Below are 18751 nucleotides of genomic sequence, written 5' to 3'. Positions count from 1 at the left end.
AGGACTGGCGCCCGAGGGAAGGCAGACAGAGGCGACTCATGTCTGAGCTTACACACTGCTCCACACAAACCCAAATGGGCGTAATGGAAATTTCTTGACTTTCTTTCGTCTTGCTCACTAAGCAGCCAAGGCACCATGCCAGGAACTGACCTTTTTTTTTTTTTTTAAAGAAAGGAAATGGAGAAAAATCCTCAGCAGAATGTAGTCAGATTTTTATATTGTGGGAAAAAGAACAAAAAGCTCCTTGAAGACTCGCTCACTATCACAGCCACAAATCAATTAAAGCCCCATGCAACTGGACCTTCACTGAGCCAATGTTCTGATAAGAATGAGGTTTGCCTTTTGCCTTTTGCTATCTTTAAAGGGAGGAAACACACACACACCACATTTGTTTTGTTTTAGACACTGGGACAGTCTGTTCATACATGTTTAAAGCCCAAGCAGAGGTCACAAGTCTGTGGAATCCACATAATAATGGTGATTGTTATAGATCTGTGGGTTGTTTTTGCATAAAAAATACTTATTTCATGCTGAGACTTCTGCTTGCTATAAGAATGGTACATCAAGTTGTGACTTGAAAACAAAGAAAAAACTGAAAAGCCATAGATCCAAAATGCCACATGGCACTCATGAACAGATATGTTCCATCATTTTCGGAAGAATACTTAGGCCTATTCTGAGAATTCCCATGACCAATTTTATGGATTTTGTGTGAGTCTTTTTTTTTTTCCTGGAAGTTAAGGCCTCCTTCAATGAAGTCTGTTATAAACTCCAGTACACTAGGAGTGCTGTGTGAGCTATTCTGACCACAGTCCAAGACCGTGAGAAACTGCACCATGGGGCTCTTCCACGGAGAATGGCAGCATTCCAACAGGAGAGGGCTACTCTCTCACCACCTCCTTCTGTCAGCTGCGCCCAGCCTGCCCTCATCTGATGGCGTCTATGGGAGCCCAAGATCCTCCTGCCATCTAAATGGTATGCAAAAATATCAGGGCTTAGGAAGCTATGCCTTCATATCCATTTTCTTCTTGACTGAAGAAAACCTTCTTGATTTTCTACCCTTGTCCAATACTCCCTAAGACCAGTCTTCTTCATCCCAGACCATCTTTCCCTTTAAATGCCTTCCATAGCCATAAGCTTCTGACATGCCAAAACTTTAAATGCTTTTTAATTTGTTTTTAGGTAAAAGACATAAGCTTTCTTTTCTAAGTAGTACTTTTTATCCTGCATTATGAAAATCTACATATACTCACTGTAGAAATTTAGAACAAAAAAGTATATAACTCCATGACCCAGATAAAAGTTCTGATCTAACTTGATCCCAGCCTGGTCCCGCTCCATTTTCTCCAGGGAAGTTGGAGGAAACCAGGTTCATATCTTTCTTGTCTTTTTCCCATGCCTTGTGAACACAGCACTCACTATGCATTATGTTTTCTTATAGCTTTCACAATGCACTGTAAGCAATATCATGTATCTTGAACACATAGTCTTTGAGAACATGATTTTTCATGGCAGAATGCTAGTCCATGGTTAGGATATGTCACAATTTAATTTCACTATTGAAAGTTTAGGCCATTTGTAACATTTGCAATTACAATAATGCTCATGTCTTATACATAAATCTTTGTATGGATCTCTAATTACTCCCCTAGGAGAATTTCTAGAGATGGAATGACAAAGCTAGAGTATGAACCCTGAACTAATTCTTAGGGATATACAAACACAGGTATTTCTTGTTTTTCTCATGATCCAATTCCAAGTTAGCAAAAGAAGATGGACACTGGCTGGCAGTGAACATGGTCTGCAGAGAGAAGTGTGGGTCTTTGTGTGGCGGTTGCTTTTGCTTCCCCACTACTGAACCTCAAAGATGGCCAGGGGAGGCAGTGCTTCTAGCCACAGTAGGCTATCAGGGCTGAGCGATTAACCAGATTTAATGACACCTTTTGAGGAAAAGGCACAGATGTCGTCAGGCTCATTCAAATCTCCCAGTAATCACACATTCAAAGGCAGCTCAGAGTTTGTTTCTCAAGTCACCCAACAGACCATCAAAGGGATTAGAGCTCAAAAACCCTGGAGAGTGAGAGGTGTGTCTTCCTAGTTAAACTAGGAAAACTGGGCCCACTTGCTTGTCAGGATGTCACACACACCAGCGCCTCAGGTTGGGCACCAAGGAGGAAAAAAGAGGCTTTGGGATCACAAACATGAAGTGTGGCTTCAATCACAAGACAAACAGCCACCTCTGACAGGGTAGCTAAGAAGGAAGCGAACATGCTGGCGCTCAACTATTCTGAATGAACTAATTAATCTATTTAAAAAAAAGATTTTATTTACTTATTTGAGAGATAGCAAGAGAGAGCGTGAGCTGCAGGGAGGGACAGGGGTGAGGGAGAAGCAGACTCCCTGCCGAGCAGGGAGCCCGTTGTGGGGCTCGATCCTAGGACCCTGAGATCATGACCCGAGCTGAAGGCAGACGCCCAACAAACTGAGCCACGCAGGTGCCCCAAGATAATCTATTTTTATCCAGTATGCCTAAGTATCCCTGAAGTAATAAGAACTATGCACACGTTTTATTAAAAAAAAAAGAAAAAAGAAAAAAGACCAAGTTAAGTATTAGAAAGACATGCCAATGCAGAACTTTCCAGAAATTACATTTTTGGGGGAACAGTTTATTTCTCTATAGTTCAAGAGTGAACTTCTGTTAGTTTCTATCATCAATATAGAATTTAACACATAACCTACCAATTTAGCTTATAGACAATCAAATATAAAGTATATGTAACAGGGCTTTGGAAATCATTAGTGCTACATACATTTTAACTACAACTATTATTAAAAGCAAGGATTTCCCTTAATTAGGATTAGGATTTCTCTTAATTAGTTTAATTGATGTATTTTTAAATTTATTCATTTGAGACTGAGAGAGACAGCACACAAGCAGGGGGAGGAGCAGACTCCCCACCGAGCCCGAAGCCCAAGGCGGGGCTTGATCCCGGGACTTGGAGATCATGACTGGAGCTGAAGGCAGACACTCAACCATCTGAGCCACCCAGGTGCCCCTTTAATTGATATTTTAAAAGGGAAATAGAAGGCTTTCTTTTTAATCATACAGCAACCCTCAAAGATGTATGTGGATTATGATAATTTCTTTAAAATGTTCTATTTTTGATATGATATAAATTATCACCAAATTTCAACTTTCTAAAATCCAAAACTTTCTTTCCTCTATATGCAAACCTTTAAACAAGTAAAATATACAGCCATATCTGAACTATTCTCTGCTTTTTTCCAACGGAAAGCATCAAGCAAACAGGAGAACTGCTCTCTACATAAGGAAACCTGCTTCCTTTAATTATTAAAATTAGCAAAAAGTGCTAGCTGTTAAGGTTTTAAAAACCGGCAAATAAATGTTTGCAAGGGAGGTGCCAATGCTTTTAATCAAAGCATCGCCTCCTGTAATCATTATACTCCACATAAAATAACAACTCTCTTCGCCATAGACAGTCTAGCACTTAGCGGCTCTGTTATTTATGAAAATGCCCAAGTCCTTTTTCAGAAGGGAAGGGGTTAATATCAGATTACTTTAGTAAGAGTTCTAAACAAAGCTGGTAATGTGAGGACCTGTTGACTGATCTAAGAAAGCAGTAAGTCAAGACAGGCGGGCTGCCGATCAGAGGGAGGACAGAGCCCCTCAGAAGAGCAGTCAGACTCTGCACAGCAAACGCTGGAGGACGCGGCCCTGGGGCCAGGAGCACTTGTGAGGGCAGAGCTGGCAGCCGAGCAAGAACAGATGAAACAATGCGGGAGACAGAAGGGCTCTGCCTCATCTCCTCGACGCTTCCTAGGAAAGCAGAGGGGCAGTGTGCTGTCTCCAGTCAACCCTGTGAGGCAAGAAGACGTCTCTGACCACAAACCCAGCACACACGCACTCACTTATCTGGGTGGACATCGACACGCTTCCACAATGAACACAGTGAACACTCGGTGCTTAGGTGCCTGAGGGTTAGTGGAAGCCAAACCCACTCCAGGGCCCCTTCCTGCAGCATCCTTTCCAATCCCGAGACGGTCCCGGAGCACCACACGCAATGGGCCCTGCCACCCACCATGGTCTGTGCTCTCTGCGGACTCCCGTCATGTGGGCTGCAGCTGAATGCCAAGAGCCACAGCAGGGCCTCAGAGGGTTCAGCTTCTGACATCACTAACTGCTCAGCCGCGATATCAGCCCATCCTCCAAAGTGAATGAACAAAAACCAGCACTCAAAGGGGCCTCCGTAGGACCTGGAACAGAACCAAAACACATGGCAGCTGGCAACTTGATTTCTTTTTCTTTTTGGTTCTTAAAGCAACTGTAATGTTTGCGAATGGTTGGCTTAAATTGTTCTTATCCACTGAAGTACAACTTGCGAGGAATACAAGTTAGACTCAGAAATGTAGCTCACAATGCCACGCTGAACTCATCACAGGGCCATCAAAGGCAGGTCTTTCAAAACCCCATGTGCCCTGAGGACTTCAGACATTTAAATCTTTATATCCAAGGACCATGAGTGAGTACAGGCCTTTGACAAAGAAAGATTCTGGACCATGACCAACAGGAATGCTACAAGATGAGAACCTGCAGGCTCCCCCTCTGCTTTCTGCCTGGCCTGCACAGCTGGGCTGCCGTGGAAAGTGGGGCCCCCCAGCCATTAGGCAGCCACCCAGGTAGCTCCAGAGCAAGAACTGAGGGGACTCCTGGGGGTCCAGATGGAGACCAGAGAAGGGATGCAGACAGAAACATGCGCTGTTTCCTTTCTGACAAAACACAAGGTTCTGGTCAGTATTTTGGCAATTATAAATTTTGAATGGACTGCATACTGTATTCTTTCCTGTCATCACGTGTATGTCCAAGCTGGAAAGTTAGAAGCTTTTGTGAAGCTATCCTTCTGTCATGCTGGGAACTGAGAGGTGTGCTGGTTGTTTAAAGGGTAGACTTCACTCAAGGAAAGGAATCATTAATATGCACAGTGACAGTGTCAGCAGCTTAATATCTCCTCTAAAAAAATGGAACAGGACTGGCCAGAGAGCAAGTTAGATCAGAACCAGGGAAGCTCCTGGAACAGGAGAGTTCTGGGCCTCTCTTGGTTGGGTCTGGGTCTGCTGTATCTGTTCTGAGAACAAGTAATTAAATGTTATGAAATCTAGCTTGTGGAACAGTGAAGAGAAAAGAAGAAAGGAGGGTATTAATCTTACTTGTCCCATAGGAGAAAGAGGTGGTGCTCTGTGGGCTGCATCAGTGGTCAGCTGGGTTATGAGGTCTTAAAAGCAAGGGACAGGTTCCATAGGGTCTCTTCTATACAGACCTCACTGTAAGCGGAGCACCAGGGCTCTCTCACACTCCCTGCTCACAGGTGGGGACCACACCTGGAGCAGAGCTTAGAACTTGCCTTTCACAAATGCACCTGGTCCTTCTTGCTGTTCTCTACCAGTAACTGAGTATGTGACGCAGTCCCAGTGGCCGGCTGAGAAAGTATCTAAACTGACTCATCCACTCCTCCCTGCAGGTGGACCCTGAAATCTAATGAAGGCAGATCTAGGTTAGGTAGGAGTCCCAAAACCCTAGGTTTTGGGTCTAGGTCCTACTCTGCAACAGGAACCACCTGAAAGGATGCACACAGGTGTTACAGGTCTTTAGCGTGGCCAATACTCCGATCCCCACCTGGCTGCTAGTTCGTCTCATTTATTGGTAAGAATCTTCTTGTTGGGGAGGGGTAGGTAGTAATGGGCACAAAGCCTGCATCAGTGATCATGAACATAAGGAGGACCAACCGGAATGTATGATAGGTCAGTGAGGAGATTACAGAGAATTTCAAGAGGGAATAGTGGCAAAAGGAACAAATAAAGACAGTCTTAGTAGGTTAATATAGACAACAAACAAAATATTTAGAATCTACGAAAAAGTCAAGAGGAAGCTGAAGAGTGTTACATCACAAAGAACTTAGTAAAGCCTAAATGTGATTGCTTTTAGGAAAATAATGTATATGAGAGGGTACTTAATATCATGTTGGAAATTATATTAGAATGGATTTTCTAACTTTAGACAAATATTTATTAAAAAGAGGAGGAAAAGGGGGCATTTTATCCTACTGTGTAGGAGGAGGTTAGAATTTCCTTCCCTAGAGAGTAACAGGAAGTCGGAGAAGACCAAGGGACCCAGAGGGCACCACCCTTCTCCTTCTGCATGGCTGGGGCTGGGGGCAGCATGCGGGCACTGCTTTTTATAGGGTCTAGTCTTCTTATTGTTATACTTGTATATTTCAAAACCCAATACCAGCCATTATTCGGGACAGTTTCTGTGCCAGATACTTACATACCCACCTGTTGATTCCGAGCTGCTCAAAGTGATACATGCAGCTGGCTCTGTGCTTCCTCCACTTCTCACTCAGCAGTGTGCTTACCTGTCTGGGGACGGTCACAGACAGTAACGCCACCCCCGTCAGCCCTCCATAAAGTGAAGATCAGGGTCAAGAGAAGCCACTGTGACGCAGACCTAGGAGTTGTCAAGAGTTGCTTACCCATGAGTCTGGTCTTCAACTATTTCTCTGAGCATTTCAGAAATATGTTTCAGTGGCTGGTGCCACAGTTCTTGTGGAATATCTGTGTGTAGAGAGACAGACCAGAGGGAACTGAAGAAAAGTCAAACCTATTAGGATCATCTGCTGCTAAGACCAGAAGAGCTTTGGAAAAAGGCCTTATTTTTCCTGGTCCATGGGACCCATACCACTGGTCTCATGCTGTTCCCAGCCAATATCCAACCCTTAAGCCTGGGAAGATCCTCAGTGTTACACAGAATTAAACTGCAAAGGCTCTTTAACTCAGGTACACGGAAGGAGACAAACTGCATCAGCAGCCCACCCTAGGACTGGAAATGTTATGTTGCAGATGCTCCAGGTTTTTTTCTTTTCAACCCCACCCCCCACCCTCTATCACTGACAATTCATGACAATTCATGATTTCAAAGTACATGGAGATGGTAGTAAAAGTCAACAAGGAACTAAAGATAGGCTGCCCAATTCTTTTTCTATGACTGTGATGAATTCAGAATAGGATTTCAGGTTTAAAGGAAAGAAAAGGCCAGGAAAATAATACGCAGATATCATAAAAGCAAATGTCTTTCCTTTTCTTTCTTTTTTTAAAGATTTTATTTATTTATTTGACAGAGAGAGAGACAGCCAGTGAGACAGGGAACACAAGCAGGGGGAGTGGGAGAGGAAGAAGCAGGCTCCAAGCAGAGCAGGGACCCCGATGCAGGGCTCGATCCCAGGACCCTGGGATCACGCCCTGAGCCAAAGGCAGATGCTTAATGACTGAGCCACCCAGGCGCCCCAACACATGTCTTTTCTTGAGTTAGTTTTTCTGGTTTCGTAATTATTCCATGGTTTTAGACACATCTGAACATGTACGTATCTGCAGTTCTAAACAACATCTGAAAAAGTTACCACGTTTCCATGCAGTGATAGATTCTGTAATTAAATACATGAGAAGATAATGTAAATGATGGGATCAGCGCTGCTAACTACTCCACAAATGTCACGGATTACAGGGTCATTTATTATCTTTCCCTCCTCTGAAATGCCCCTAACTCTTGATTTGTAGCCTTTGAAGGCATGTTTCATTTTCTTCTTTGTATTAATTATTTAGATACTTATTTTATGTCCCCCTCTACTTGTAGCTCTTGGATAGTCAGGGCTTGTAAGTGATCTATCTTTTATGCCCCACCGGACTTCACAGTGGGCACAAAATCAATTTCTGATGAATAGAAGATCGGTAGGAGAAGAAAGGGAAGAAGAAAGGGGGGTAAACAGAAGGTGGAATGAACCATGAGAGACTATGGACTCTGGGAAACAAACTGAGGGCTTCAGAGGGGCGGGGGGTGGGGGAATGGGATAGACCGGTGATGGGTAATAAGGAGGGCACGTATTGCATGGAGCACTGGGTGTTATACGCAACTAATGAATCATCGAACTTTACATCAAAATCTAGGGATGTACTGTATGGTGACTAACATAATATAAAAAAAATCATTATAAAAAAAAGATTCTATTATTAAAAAATACTTCAGGGGCGCCTGGGTGGCTCAGTCGGCTAAGCGTCTGCCTTCGGCTCAGGTCATGATCCCAGGATCCTGGGCTCAAGCCCCACGTCGCACTCCCTGCTTGATGGGGGGTCTGCTTCTCCTTTACCCCTCCTTGTGCTCTTTCTCTGTCTCAGATAAATAAATAAAGTCTTAAAAAAAATATTTCAACTCGTTAACTTAACATTCATTTTTTTACCCAAAAGTAATATGCTGAAAAGCAGAATAGGAGGAACTTCTGCTAAAATTCCCTTATTTATTTTTGGACATAAATCTAGGACAGTCACACAAAGGAAAATGTAAATGGCTGAGTTCCTGCTCAAGGTATCACCTTAGTCTTTTGTTTACAGATTTCCCAACTTAAAAAATAACAACTCTAGTATTTTTTCCGGAGCTCATTCAGCTTTTCACATAGACTGACCTCAGGCTTCTCTAATCTGACTTTAGCTGCAAAGTGAAAAGCAGACTCTTCTGTCTTGTTATGAAAGTTTTCCCGTTGTGTTCCCACAGGGTAAGTTTCACAAAACTGTTGACCACAGGTCCCGCCAGCCTCATTACCACCTCTACTGCTAGCACCTGAGAGGACAGGGTCAGATGGGTCGCTTTAGGTGAGAACCTACAACTTTTAGAAAAAGGAAGAAGAACTGGATTTTGTAAAATGCTCTGAAACTTTGAATCATCTACTTTCCTTGAATAAATCAATTTACTCAAGTCTCAGAAAAATGCAAACAAAAATGGCATAAAAAGGAAATATTACCGCCTCTTTCCCTCTTCTTTTTCCTTCCACAATTAAAATGCCTTCTTCTCTGGCAGTCTGTGCTGTGTCAGTGCTGCCTTCCCCTCAGATGTCAGGCTTCCATTGGGGAAGGACACCTTTATTCTTTATGCCTGAAATGCTGCCTAAACACAAGTTCCTGAAAATGCTGACAGGTCAACCCCAGTTGGGTTAAGGATGGAATCATCACTTTCCCAACTGGATGTGGCCAGTGGAAGGCTGGCAAATGAGACCAGAGAAGGCCATGATCCAATAATACACTTATTGAATTCTTTCAAAAGTCTTCTTCCCTTGGCTTGGTTAGGAGAAATTTCCCCTAAATTTCCTAGACTTTGTTTATCATTTTATCTTTCCTTCTGCAACAAGGGGCACAGAGTGGAAAGAATGAAATACAAATAAACGTACTGTTTAAACCTTCCTCAGCCACGTCTTAGCCTGTTCCCGGCATTCAGGTGGATCCGGCTGGCACCAGCAGGGGCCTATGTTATCCGCAGCAGACTATCAAAACCTAACGAGAGGCCATTTTTTTTTCTTTCTTTTGGTAAGTGATGATAACTGAAGTCCAGAAAATTCTCATATCAAAATCCCACAGAATGTGAGACCCTGAGAGCTTTAAGGGATGTTAGAGATGACCGAGTCCATCTCCCCTGTTTTACAGATAAGGGTCATGGTCTGTCAGTGTTCTTTCTCAGAAATTATTTTAATATGGGCAGAATCAACTTTCACGTACCTTCCGGGCGTTGGAGCAGCACCGTAACAAGAGATGGAGAAGCGTAAGGAAAGTAGGTCTTGAATGTAAACTTCAGCTACAACGGAATAAAAAATTCAAAACCACATGAACATTGGGGCTGAAAGGGATATTAAGGAAGAACAAAATCTTGCATCATCTGCCCCAAAAAGACCTACTAGTACTAACATGGTCAGAATGTTTTCTTAGACACTGATTTTTTTAAAAAATGCTTCCAATAACCTTGTAAATATGTTCCAGAAAAATGAACGTTTTGAAATCACCTTCTGGGGCTTAAGAAAAATAAAGTTATGTTCCTGATGTCTTCATAGCAGTTCTTTACCTCACATGATCCCAACTGTGCACATAAATCTCCTATTTCAGTGAGAGTTTCCAAGGTGGTTGTGAGATGTTACGTATTCCAGCATGATTTTTTTAACAACAAAAAAAGCATGAAACAACAATGGTGCTCTCAGTACTTGGAGGACCAAAGCGCTATAGTTATTTATGCCCTCTGAAGGACTTTTGTAAGAAATTAAAGGAAAATCTAGAAACAGTGATGTGCTCAGGCCTTGATGAGTTTTGGTAATCTGCAAATCCGTGTGACCATCACCCCAGTCAAAACAGAGAACATTTCTGTCACCCCAAAAAGTTCATTTGTGGTTCTACCACTCCCCAGCAACCAATATTCTGATTTCCACAAGAGTTTAGTTTTGCTTATTCTTAGATTTCTTATGAATAGAATCATAGACTCTGTATTCTTTTGTGTCTGGTTTGGCTCAACATATTTTTTTTTTTTTGAGATTCATCCACGTTACTGTGCCTAAGTAGTTCATTCTTATATTCTTTTTTTTTATTGCTTGAAATAAGCATTATATGAATATACCGTAATGTTTATTCATTCTCCTATTGCTGGGTATTTGGGTTGTTTCCAGTTTGCGGCTACTATGAAAAAAAGCATCAAATTAACATTCATATTTAGGTCATTTTGTGGACATGTGCTTTCATTTTTCTTGGGTAAATACCACAGGAATGGAATTACTGTTTAACTTTCTTAAGAAAATGCCATGTAGTTTTCCAAAATGGTTGTACCATCTCACACTCCCACCAGCAAGTTATGAGAATTCCAGTTGCTCCACACAGGAAACATTTGATATTGTCAATCTTACTAATTTCAACCATTTCAGTGGGTATGAACTGTCACCTCTTTATGTGTTTACTATGTATTTTTTTTTTTTAAAGATTTTATTTATTTGACAGAGACAGAGACAGCCAGCGCGAGAGAGAACCCAAGAGAACACAAGCAGGGGGAGTGGGAGAGGAAGAAGCAGGCTCCCTGTGGAGGAGCCTGATGTGGGGCTTGATCCCAGAACGCCGGGATCATGCCCTGAGCCGAAGGCAGACGCTTAACGACTGCGCCACCCAGGAGCCCCTACTATGTATTTTCTTGACAGCAAATGATGTTGAACAATTTTCATGTGTTTATTGCCAACTTATGTATCTTTTTTGAAGTGTGTATTCATTTCTTTTGCACATTTAAAAAAAACGAGTTGTTTAGGGAGTAAGTGATCTTTATATATTCTAGACACAAGTTCTCCATCAAATATAAGTATTGCAAATATTTTCTCTCAGGTGGTGGCTTGCTTTTTCACTTTCTTAATGATGTCTACCAAAGAAAAGAAGCTTTTCTGATGAAATCTGTAATTTACCCATTTTTTTCTTGTACGGTTTATGCTTTTCTTGCATCCCTTGTAAGAAATCTTAGATTGTTCCAATATTAAAAAAAATTTTTTTTCCTATGTTTTCTTCTAGGAGTTTTATAGTTTTAGCATTTACGTTGAAGTCTATGATCCACCTCAAATTAATTTTTGTACTTTGTGAGGTAGAGGTTCATTTTTTTGCCATATAGATATCCAGCTGTTTCACCACATCTGTTCAAAACGTTCCTTTCCCCATTGAATTGCCTTGGTGTCTCTGTCAAAGACCAACTGACTATATACACACACACATATATATAATGTACGAACTCTATGGATATATATTTCTGGACTCTTCACTGTTCAGTTCTACCAATCTATCCTTTTGCTGATACCTCATGGTCTTGATTACTGTAGCTTTAAGTCTTGAAGTCAGGTAGTATTAGTCTGCTAGGTTTTTTTGTTTTTTGGGGTTTTTTTTTTTTGCATTTGTTTTCCAAAATTGTTCTGGCTATTGTTCTGGAATTATATGGGTTCTCTCTTCACGTATTTAAGTTTCTTTAAGCAATGTTCTGTAGTTCTCAGTGTAGAGGTCTTATACATCTTTTATTAAATTGACTTCTAAGTATTATTTTATTTTTTTTAAGATTATTTATTTTGGAGGGGAGAGAGAGAGAGTGTGGCGACGAGGGACGGAGGGGGAGGGAAAGCAGACTTTGCGCTCAGCAAGGAGCCTGATGCAGGCCCGATCTCAGGACCCCGAGATCACGACCTGAGCCAAAACCAAGAGCTTGACACCCAACTGACAGTGCCACCCAGGCACCCCTTAAGTATTTGATACATAACTGTGCATTTGTCTTTCTCTCTTCACTTCTATCAATTTTGGCTTCACGAATTTTGGAACTCTGTTATTAGGCACATACCCATCTATAATTGATATTTTTCCTGATGACCATTACAAAACGTTCGTCTTTATCTCTGGTCATACCTTGTCTTGAAGTCTACGCCATCTGCTGCTCGGAGCACCACACCAGCTTCCTGGGCTCATTATTTGTATAACCTATCTCTTCCTTTCTTTCACTTTAATCTTCTGTGTCTTTCTAGTTAGAATGGGTCTCTTGAAAACAACATACAGTTGGATCTTGGCTTTTTATCCAATCTGACATTCGTGCCTTTTACTAGCATATTTAGCTAATTTTTTTTTTTTTTAAAGATTTTATTTATTTATTCGACAGAGATAGAGACAGCCAGCGAGAGAGGGAACACAAGCAGGGGGAGTGGGAGAGGAAGAGGCAGGCTCATAGTGGAAGAGCCTGATGTGGGGCTCGATCCCATAACACCGGGATCACGCCCTGAGCTGAAGGCAGACGCTTAACCGCTGTGCCACCCAGGCGCCCCATATTTAGCTAATTTTTATTTAATTTTTATAATTAATGTACTTGTTAGTATGTCTGGGTAATTTAAGTCTACTTTTCAATGTTAGTTTTCTTTTGTCCCATTTATTCATTTTTTTTTTTGTTCCTCTGGCAGCTCACAGTCCTGTTTTATGAAACCTCAAGTCCATCAGATTGTGAGCCCACAAAACCCCCTACCACTGCCCACATGAGAGACCTAAGGAGACAGCAGAAACTCCAATGTAGTTTCCTTTTTCAAGGCTTAAACCTCCTCCAGTTTCTATGTGCTTTTTTGGTTGCTCTCTAGTACCTTCAAATAGTTTTTAAACATATTTTGCTCACCATTTATAATTTTTATTGGGAGATTTAGTCTAATACATTATTGGACTCAGCCAGTGCTGGAACCAGAACCTGAACTGATTTGCTGTTTGTACGAAGCCATTACGCAAGCTTAGAAAAAGTGGCTTGTTGTGGCAACAGTAGTCCAACTGGGCACGTTGATGGAGCTGCACTGTGCTTGCCAAATACAACAAGGGTGACAGGAAAGGATAAAAAGAGAATGTGAAGCACTGAAGGCAAACATCTCTGACAATGGGAAAGAATGTGGATGAATGGGATTTCTCATCAACTGTTGGGGGGAGTATAAATGGGCACATCCACATATGAAAACAATTTGCAGTATCTATAGAAGCTAAATCTTTGCATACCTAATAACTAGCACTTGCACTCCTAAATACATATCCCAGAAAGTTTAGAGCTACCCTATTTCTAAAAGAAAACAAAATCTGGAAACAACCCAGAGGCCTACCACCACTTTCCCAACACAGTACCATACAGCAACACCCCACCATGGCCACACACATCACAGAGCAATCTTGGTGAGTGGGAAAAGCAAGGCTCAAAAGACTGCATACAGTATGCTACTCCTGTTTGTTGTTTGTTTTATGAAGTGCAAAAAAGTGAAGAAAACATGGTTTAGGAAATCCCATATATGTGACCACACTATTTTCAGAAAAAGCAAAGGAATGATAGACATAAATTCAAAACAGTGGCTACACAGGGGAGAAAGGCAGGGCTCTAAGACAGAGATAGGCTATACAGATACAAGTAAATTATTGTTACTGCTCCAGGTCTCGTTTGGATATCAGATTCATAGATATTCATTTTATTAAGAATAAATACATGAATGAATGAATAAAACACAGAAAGGAAAGAGCGTTATGCATGAATCACACAGGACATTGGGTGTTATACATTAAGGATTATGATTAATCTAAAAATGGCCACTCAAGAAGGCAGGAGATCAATGATGAGAAATGGCCGTCAATTAAATAGGCAGGCAATCAGGAAGAGAAATGACATAATATATGTAAAGGAAGGCCTGTGCAAAGATAAGAGGTTACTGCCCTCTTAATCTGAGCCCAAAGTCAGGGCAATGAATTCTTTCTTTTTTGGATCCCTGCCCTGCTTTCCACTGGGACTCTGTGTATATCCCTTCACACCGCCAGATTCATGTAGCCTTAGCAGGGTAATATTCTAAATGAAAAGCACCAGAAATAAAAAAAAGAAAAGAAAAGCAACAGAAATAGAACAAACAATCTCAAAATCCATGTGGAACCACAAAAGACCCTGAATAGTCAAAGCAATCCTGAGAAAGAACAAAGCTAGAGTCAGCATACCCTCTGATTTCAAACCTTATTACAAACCTATAATAATCAAAACAGTACAGTACTGGCATAAAATCAGACCCATAGATCAACAAAACAGAACAGAGAGCCCAGAAATAAACCCACACATACGTGGCCAAGGAGCCAAGAATATACAAAGGGGAAAAGACAGTCTCTTCCATTAATGGTGCTGGGAAAACTGGACAGCCACATGTAAAAGAACAAAACTGGACCACTATCTTAACAACATATACAAAAAATAAACTCAAAATGGATTAGAGACTGGAACATCAAGACCTGAAACCATAAAACTCCTAGAAGAACACAGGGGTGGGAAATTCCTCAACAATGGTCTTGGTGATGATTTTTGTACCTGACTCCAAAAGCAAAGAGAACCAAAGTGAAATTAAGTAAGTGAACGACATCAAAGTAAAAAGCTTCTGTACAGCAAAAAAACCCATTAACAAAATGAAAAGGCAACCTACTGAACAGGAGAAAATATCTGCAAATCATATATCTGATAAGGGGTTGATATCCAAAATATATACAGAATTCATTACAATTCAATACAAAAAAAAATCTCATAAAAAATGGGCAGAAAATATGAATAGGCATTTTTCCAACGAAGACCTACAGATGGCCAAAAGGTACCTGAAAAGGTGTTCAACGTTACTCAACATCAGGGAAATACAGATCAAAACCACAATGAGGTATCACTTCACATCTGTTAGAACAGCTAGAATCAAAAAGAAATAACAAGTGTGGGCAAGGATGTGGAAAAAAAGGAACCCTAGTGCACCGTTGTGGGGAATGTAAATTGGTGCAGCCACTCTGGAAAGCGGTATGGAGGTTCCTCAAAAAATCAGAACTACCAATTGATCCAGTAATCCCACTACTGGGTATTTACCCAATGAAAATGAAAACATTACCTCAAAAAGATAGTTAACTAGCGGCACCCCCTATGTTCACTGTAGCATTGTTTACAGCAGCAATGACATGAAAAGAACCTAAGTGTCCACTGATGGATGAATGGATAAAGAAAACGTGGTCTATGTATATACAATGGACTATTATTCAGCCATTAAAAAAAAGCGCTATCTTGCCATTTGCAACAACATGGATGGAACTTGAGGGCATTATGCTAAGTGAAATAAGTCAGACAGAGAAAGATAAATACCATATGATCTCACTTATATGCGGAATCCCAAAGCAAAACACCACTTGAGCCCAGGGATACAGAGAAGAGACTGGTGGTTGCCAGAGGCAGGCTGCGGAGTAGGTGAAATGAGTGAAGGGGATCAAAGGTACAAACACTTCAGTTCTAAAATAAGTAAGTCTCATGGATGTAATGTACAGCATAGTGACTACAGTTAACAACACTGTATTGATATCTGAAGTCTGCTAAGAGAGTAGATCTTAATAGTTCTCACTACAAGAAAAAAAAATTTGTAACTTTGTGGTGACAGATGTAAACTAGACTTATTATGAACATTTCACAATATATACAAATATTGAATCATTATGTTGTACATCTGAACCCGGCATTTGTTAATTAGACCTCAATAAAAAAAATAAGAATGGACAAATTAATTAAAAGCAACTGCAACTCCAGTCCAAATCCACAGTGCCCAAGAACAACAGCCAGGAGCAAGGCTGGTAAGAAAAACACACTTAAACTAATGCTTTAACCACTGTCTTCTGCCCCAGCCTAGGTGTTGTTCAGGAGTCAAAGGGCAAGTTTTCTAGAGGTTGGTTCCTAACTGGGAATACAAAGAATGCACAAAGGAGGATAAAAGATATTTATAATTATGCCTCAAAATGGGTGTGAGGGCCAACCAATGCCTTTCAGCAGAGCTCTCCTCCCGAATTCCAGGCTGGGTACTACTGAAACATGGTTTGCTACAGTCTATTTAACCTCCCTAGGGAAAAAGGATGGGAGAAAATACATCATAAATATTTATGATTGCCTTAAAAAGCGGAAACATCTGCTAAAACCTGAGATTTCTTTGGTGTAGGGGTGTATGGGATTGTAGCAGAGTAAGCATCACACAGCACTGCTCTCTTCAGTCAGGCTGTGGAAAGCATCGTGAGGGACCATGGCCTGCGGACCTGCAGCGGACCCAGGCAACTGTACAGGCAAAGCACCACACACAGTATAGGGCAGTGAAAATGCCCGAAATTGAAAGCTCTCGTTGGAATGCTTCCTGTTTCACAAGGTCCCTCTAATCAGTCCCTGGCCCTTGGCAGGGGTTGTCTGGCTTCTGCTGATGGGGCCCACAGTACAAGTCTCCCTACAGCCCTCACGCCTGGCTTCTTGCTCGCCGATTGTGTCCAACTCGCACCTCTTGGTCACTGCCGTTCCTAGCTGCTTCTCTCCAATGATTCAAATCTCTCCTTGTCACTCTCACTGGCTCCTTTCTCTCCTGGAACCCAATTCACGTTTGGATCTCTCCTAGCTAGGCAAGGAAATACTAATTAAGAATGTCCAGCACTGCTTTATAATATGTGGCATTTCCTTCTTAGCACACACCATAGAGACTCCAGAATGCCTGGGCAGGGCAGAGGCCTGCTTGGCAGACAGCATGCAGCATGGGGCCCAGAAAATGCCTCCTCCAGCATGGCACACGCTGGCATGACAGTTCTCTTACACAACAGTAGGTAAATGCTTCTGGGTACCAGGCACAAGGCAGACAGGAAGTATCCTGATTTATTTTTCAATTAAAATGGTTTTACCTTTGCTGGGGCATTCATTTGGAAGCTTTCTTCATAAGCAAAACGATCCATCAAAATTACCAAAATCAAAGTGCTCCTTCTTGGTGATTAGCTAGATACTCTAAACAGCCTTTTTTTTCTTTGGGGGAATGAATAATATATGCATTATAACAAACCTGCTTGTTTTTTTTTTCCAGAGCTTCCACAAAGCACCGTGTAAACCCTTGAACAGCGACTAGTACTTCTGGGGCTCCATCGGTTTCCAGGAGTGCATACCTGCGCAATGCAAAGCCAGATTACAACACGTTTAATGATTAATCTGGCAAACATGTGAGCCTGAATTGTAAAAGGGAAGAGTGAAAACATTCTTTTTGTGCCATAAGCTTCAGCAGTATCTTAGCTCATTGGATTTCAGTCCTTGTGTGAAAGTAGGAGAAATTTGTCACGCCTTTTCTAAACACTTAAGTTAATACAGCAATCTGCAGAGCTTCCTTTCTTGGTTTTTAAATTATTATTGTTGTTATTTTCTTTAAAGATTTTATTTGTTTATTTGACAGAGAGAGTGAGAGAGACAGCGAGAGAGGGAACACAAGCAGGGGCAGAGGGAGAGGGAGAAGCAGGCTTCCCACTGAACAGGGAGCCCGATGCAGGGCTTGATCCCAGGACCCTGGGATCATGACCTGAGCTGAAGGCAGATGCTTAATGACTGAGCCACCCAGGCGCCCTGGTTTTTAAATTATTAAGCACTGCATATCCCTTCCATATAGGTCTGAGTGCTCTTTAGAAATATTCGCACATTGTATGCCCAGGCATGCAAAATCAACAGACCTTCTGCTTTTTCAAGTGGAGAAAGAGCTGCCCACGGCGGGTAAAATGCCATGGTCAAATCCACCCAGAGAAGCCATGGAAGAGTCTGTGGAAGACTCTGCATTGTACCTGGATTGGCTTCTGTGCATTTTCATCCAACTAACTTTATGTTGAAACAAAAGAAATCAACTCAAACTCTGCTTGCTTTAAACTAAAACATCATTCTGACTTCCTCCTGTGCTCATTTATTTAGCCTGAAGTTGGTATGTTTCAAGACCAAGTCAAGGGCTGGGTTATTTGCTGTTGTAAAAATTCCTTCCCCCAGTGTTGCTGTCTGCTGTGAGGCACTACTACTGAGCTACTGAGCGTGGGGGGGAAGGAGGGGGGAGGGTGAGCACCCAGGAAAGAGAACAGAAACCCTCCCTGGGTAACATACTCCCACTAACTGCCTGCCATAACCCAACCTGGCTTCCAGTGGTCTCTCATCTCTCGTCATCCGTAAATCCAATGAACTTCCTAAGAAGTACTCATATTTGCAAAATTAATGTGTTGTAGGATAACACACATAATTGACTTTGCCTTTCAGCCCTCTTAAGAATGGCATTATTTATTTATTTTTCTTGGTTTTTCCTTAGCTTTAAAATCCTTTAAAAAGATTGGTCAGCCCTCATGTGGTGAAGGAAGTACACTGCTATGCTTTATTTTGAGCTGAGAAAAATCCTACATGAACATTTAATGATTTAATATCTAATTCAATTTTGCCTTTCTACCATTATTATAAGAATTTTAAATGGTTTAAAAAATTATTTTACTTCTAAGGCATTGGCTTTTAAATATACACGGACATTCAGGTTTTACCAAATTT

At 41.5% G+C, this 18751-nt stretch overlaps 1 protein-coding gene across 8 annotated transcripts in view; it reads right to left on the bottom strand.

The window, feature by feature from the left end:
- FANCC (FA complementation group C) overlaps window positions 1-18751 on the bottom strand; it is a 265947-nt gene that overhangs the window by 18079 nt on the left and 229117 nt on the right. For 7 of the 8 annotated variants that reach the window (XM_040620151.1, XM_040620150.1, XM_040620149.1 and 4 more), the window contains 4 exons: window positions 17256-17355; window positions 9613-9688; window positions 6549-6630; window positions 4101-4275 (listed from right to left, as the gene is read on the bottom strand). In XM_040620151.1, the coding sequence (XP_040476085.1) occupies window positions 4101-4275; window positions 6549-6630; window positions 9613-9688; window positions 17256-17355 (433 nt within the window). The remainder of the gene's footprint in view (window positions 1-4100; window positions 4276-6548; window positions 6631-9612; window positions 9689-17255; window positions 17356-18751) is intronic. The other variant, XM_040620153.1, reaches the window with a different exon arrangement.

This window comes from Ursus maritimus, unplaced genomic scaffold (genome assembly GCF_017311325.1).
Source record: "Ursus maritimus isolate PB19 unplaced genomic scaffold, ASM1731132v1 scaffold_34, whole genome shotgun sequence".
NCBI lineage: Eukaryota > Metazoa > Chordata > Mammalia > Carnivora > Ursidae > Ursus > Ursus maritimus.
This window is presented reverse-complemented; position numbering and strand designations above follow the sequence as displayed.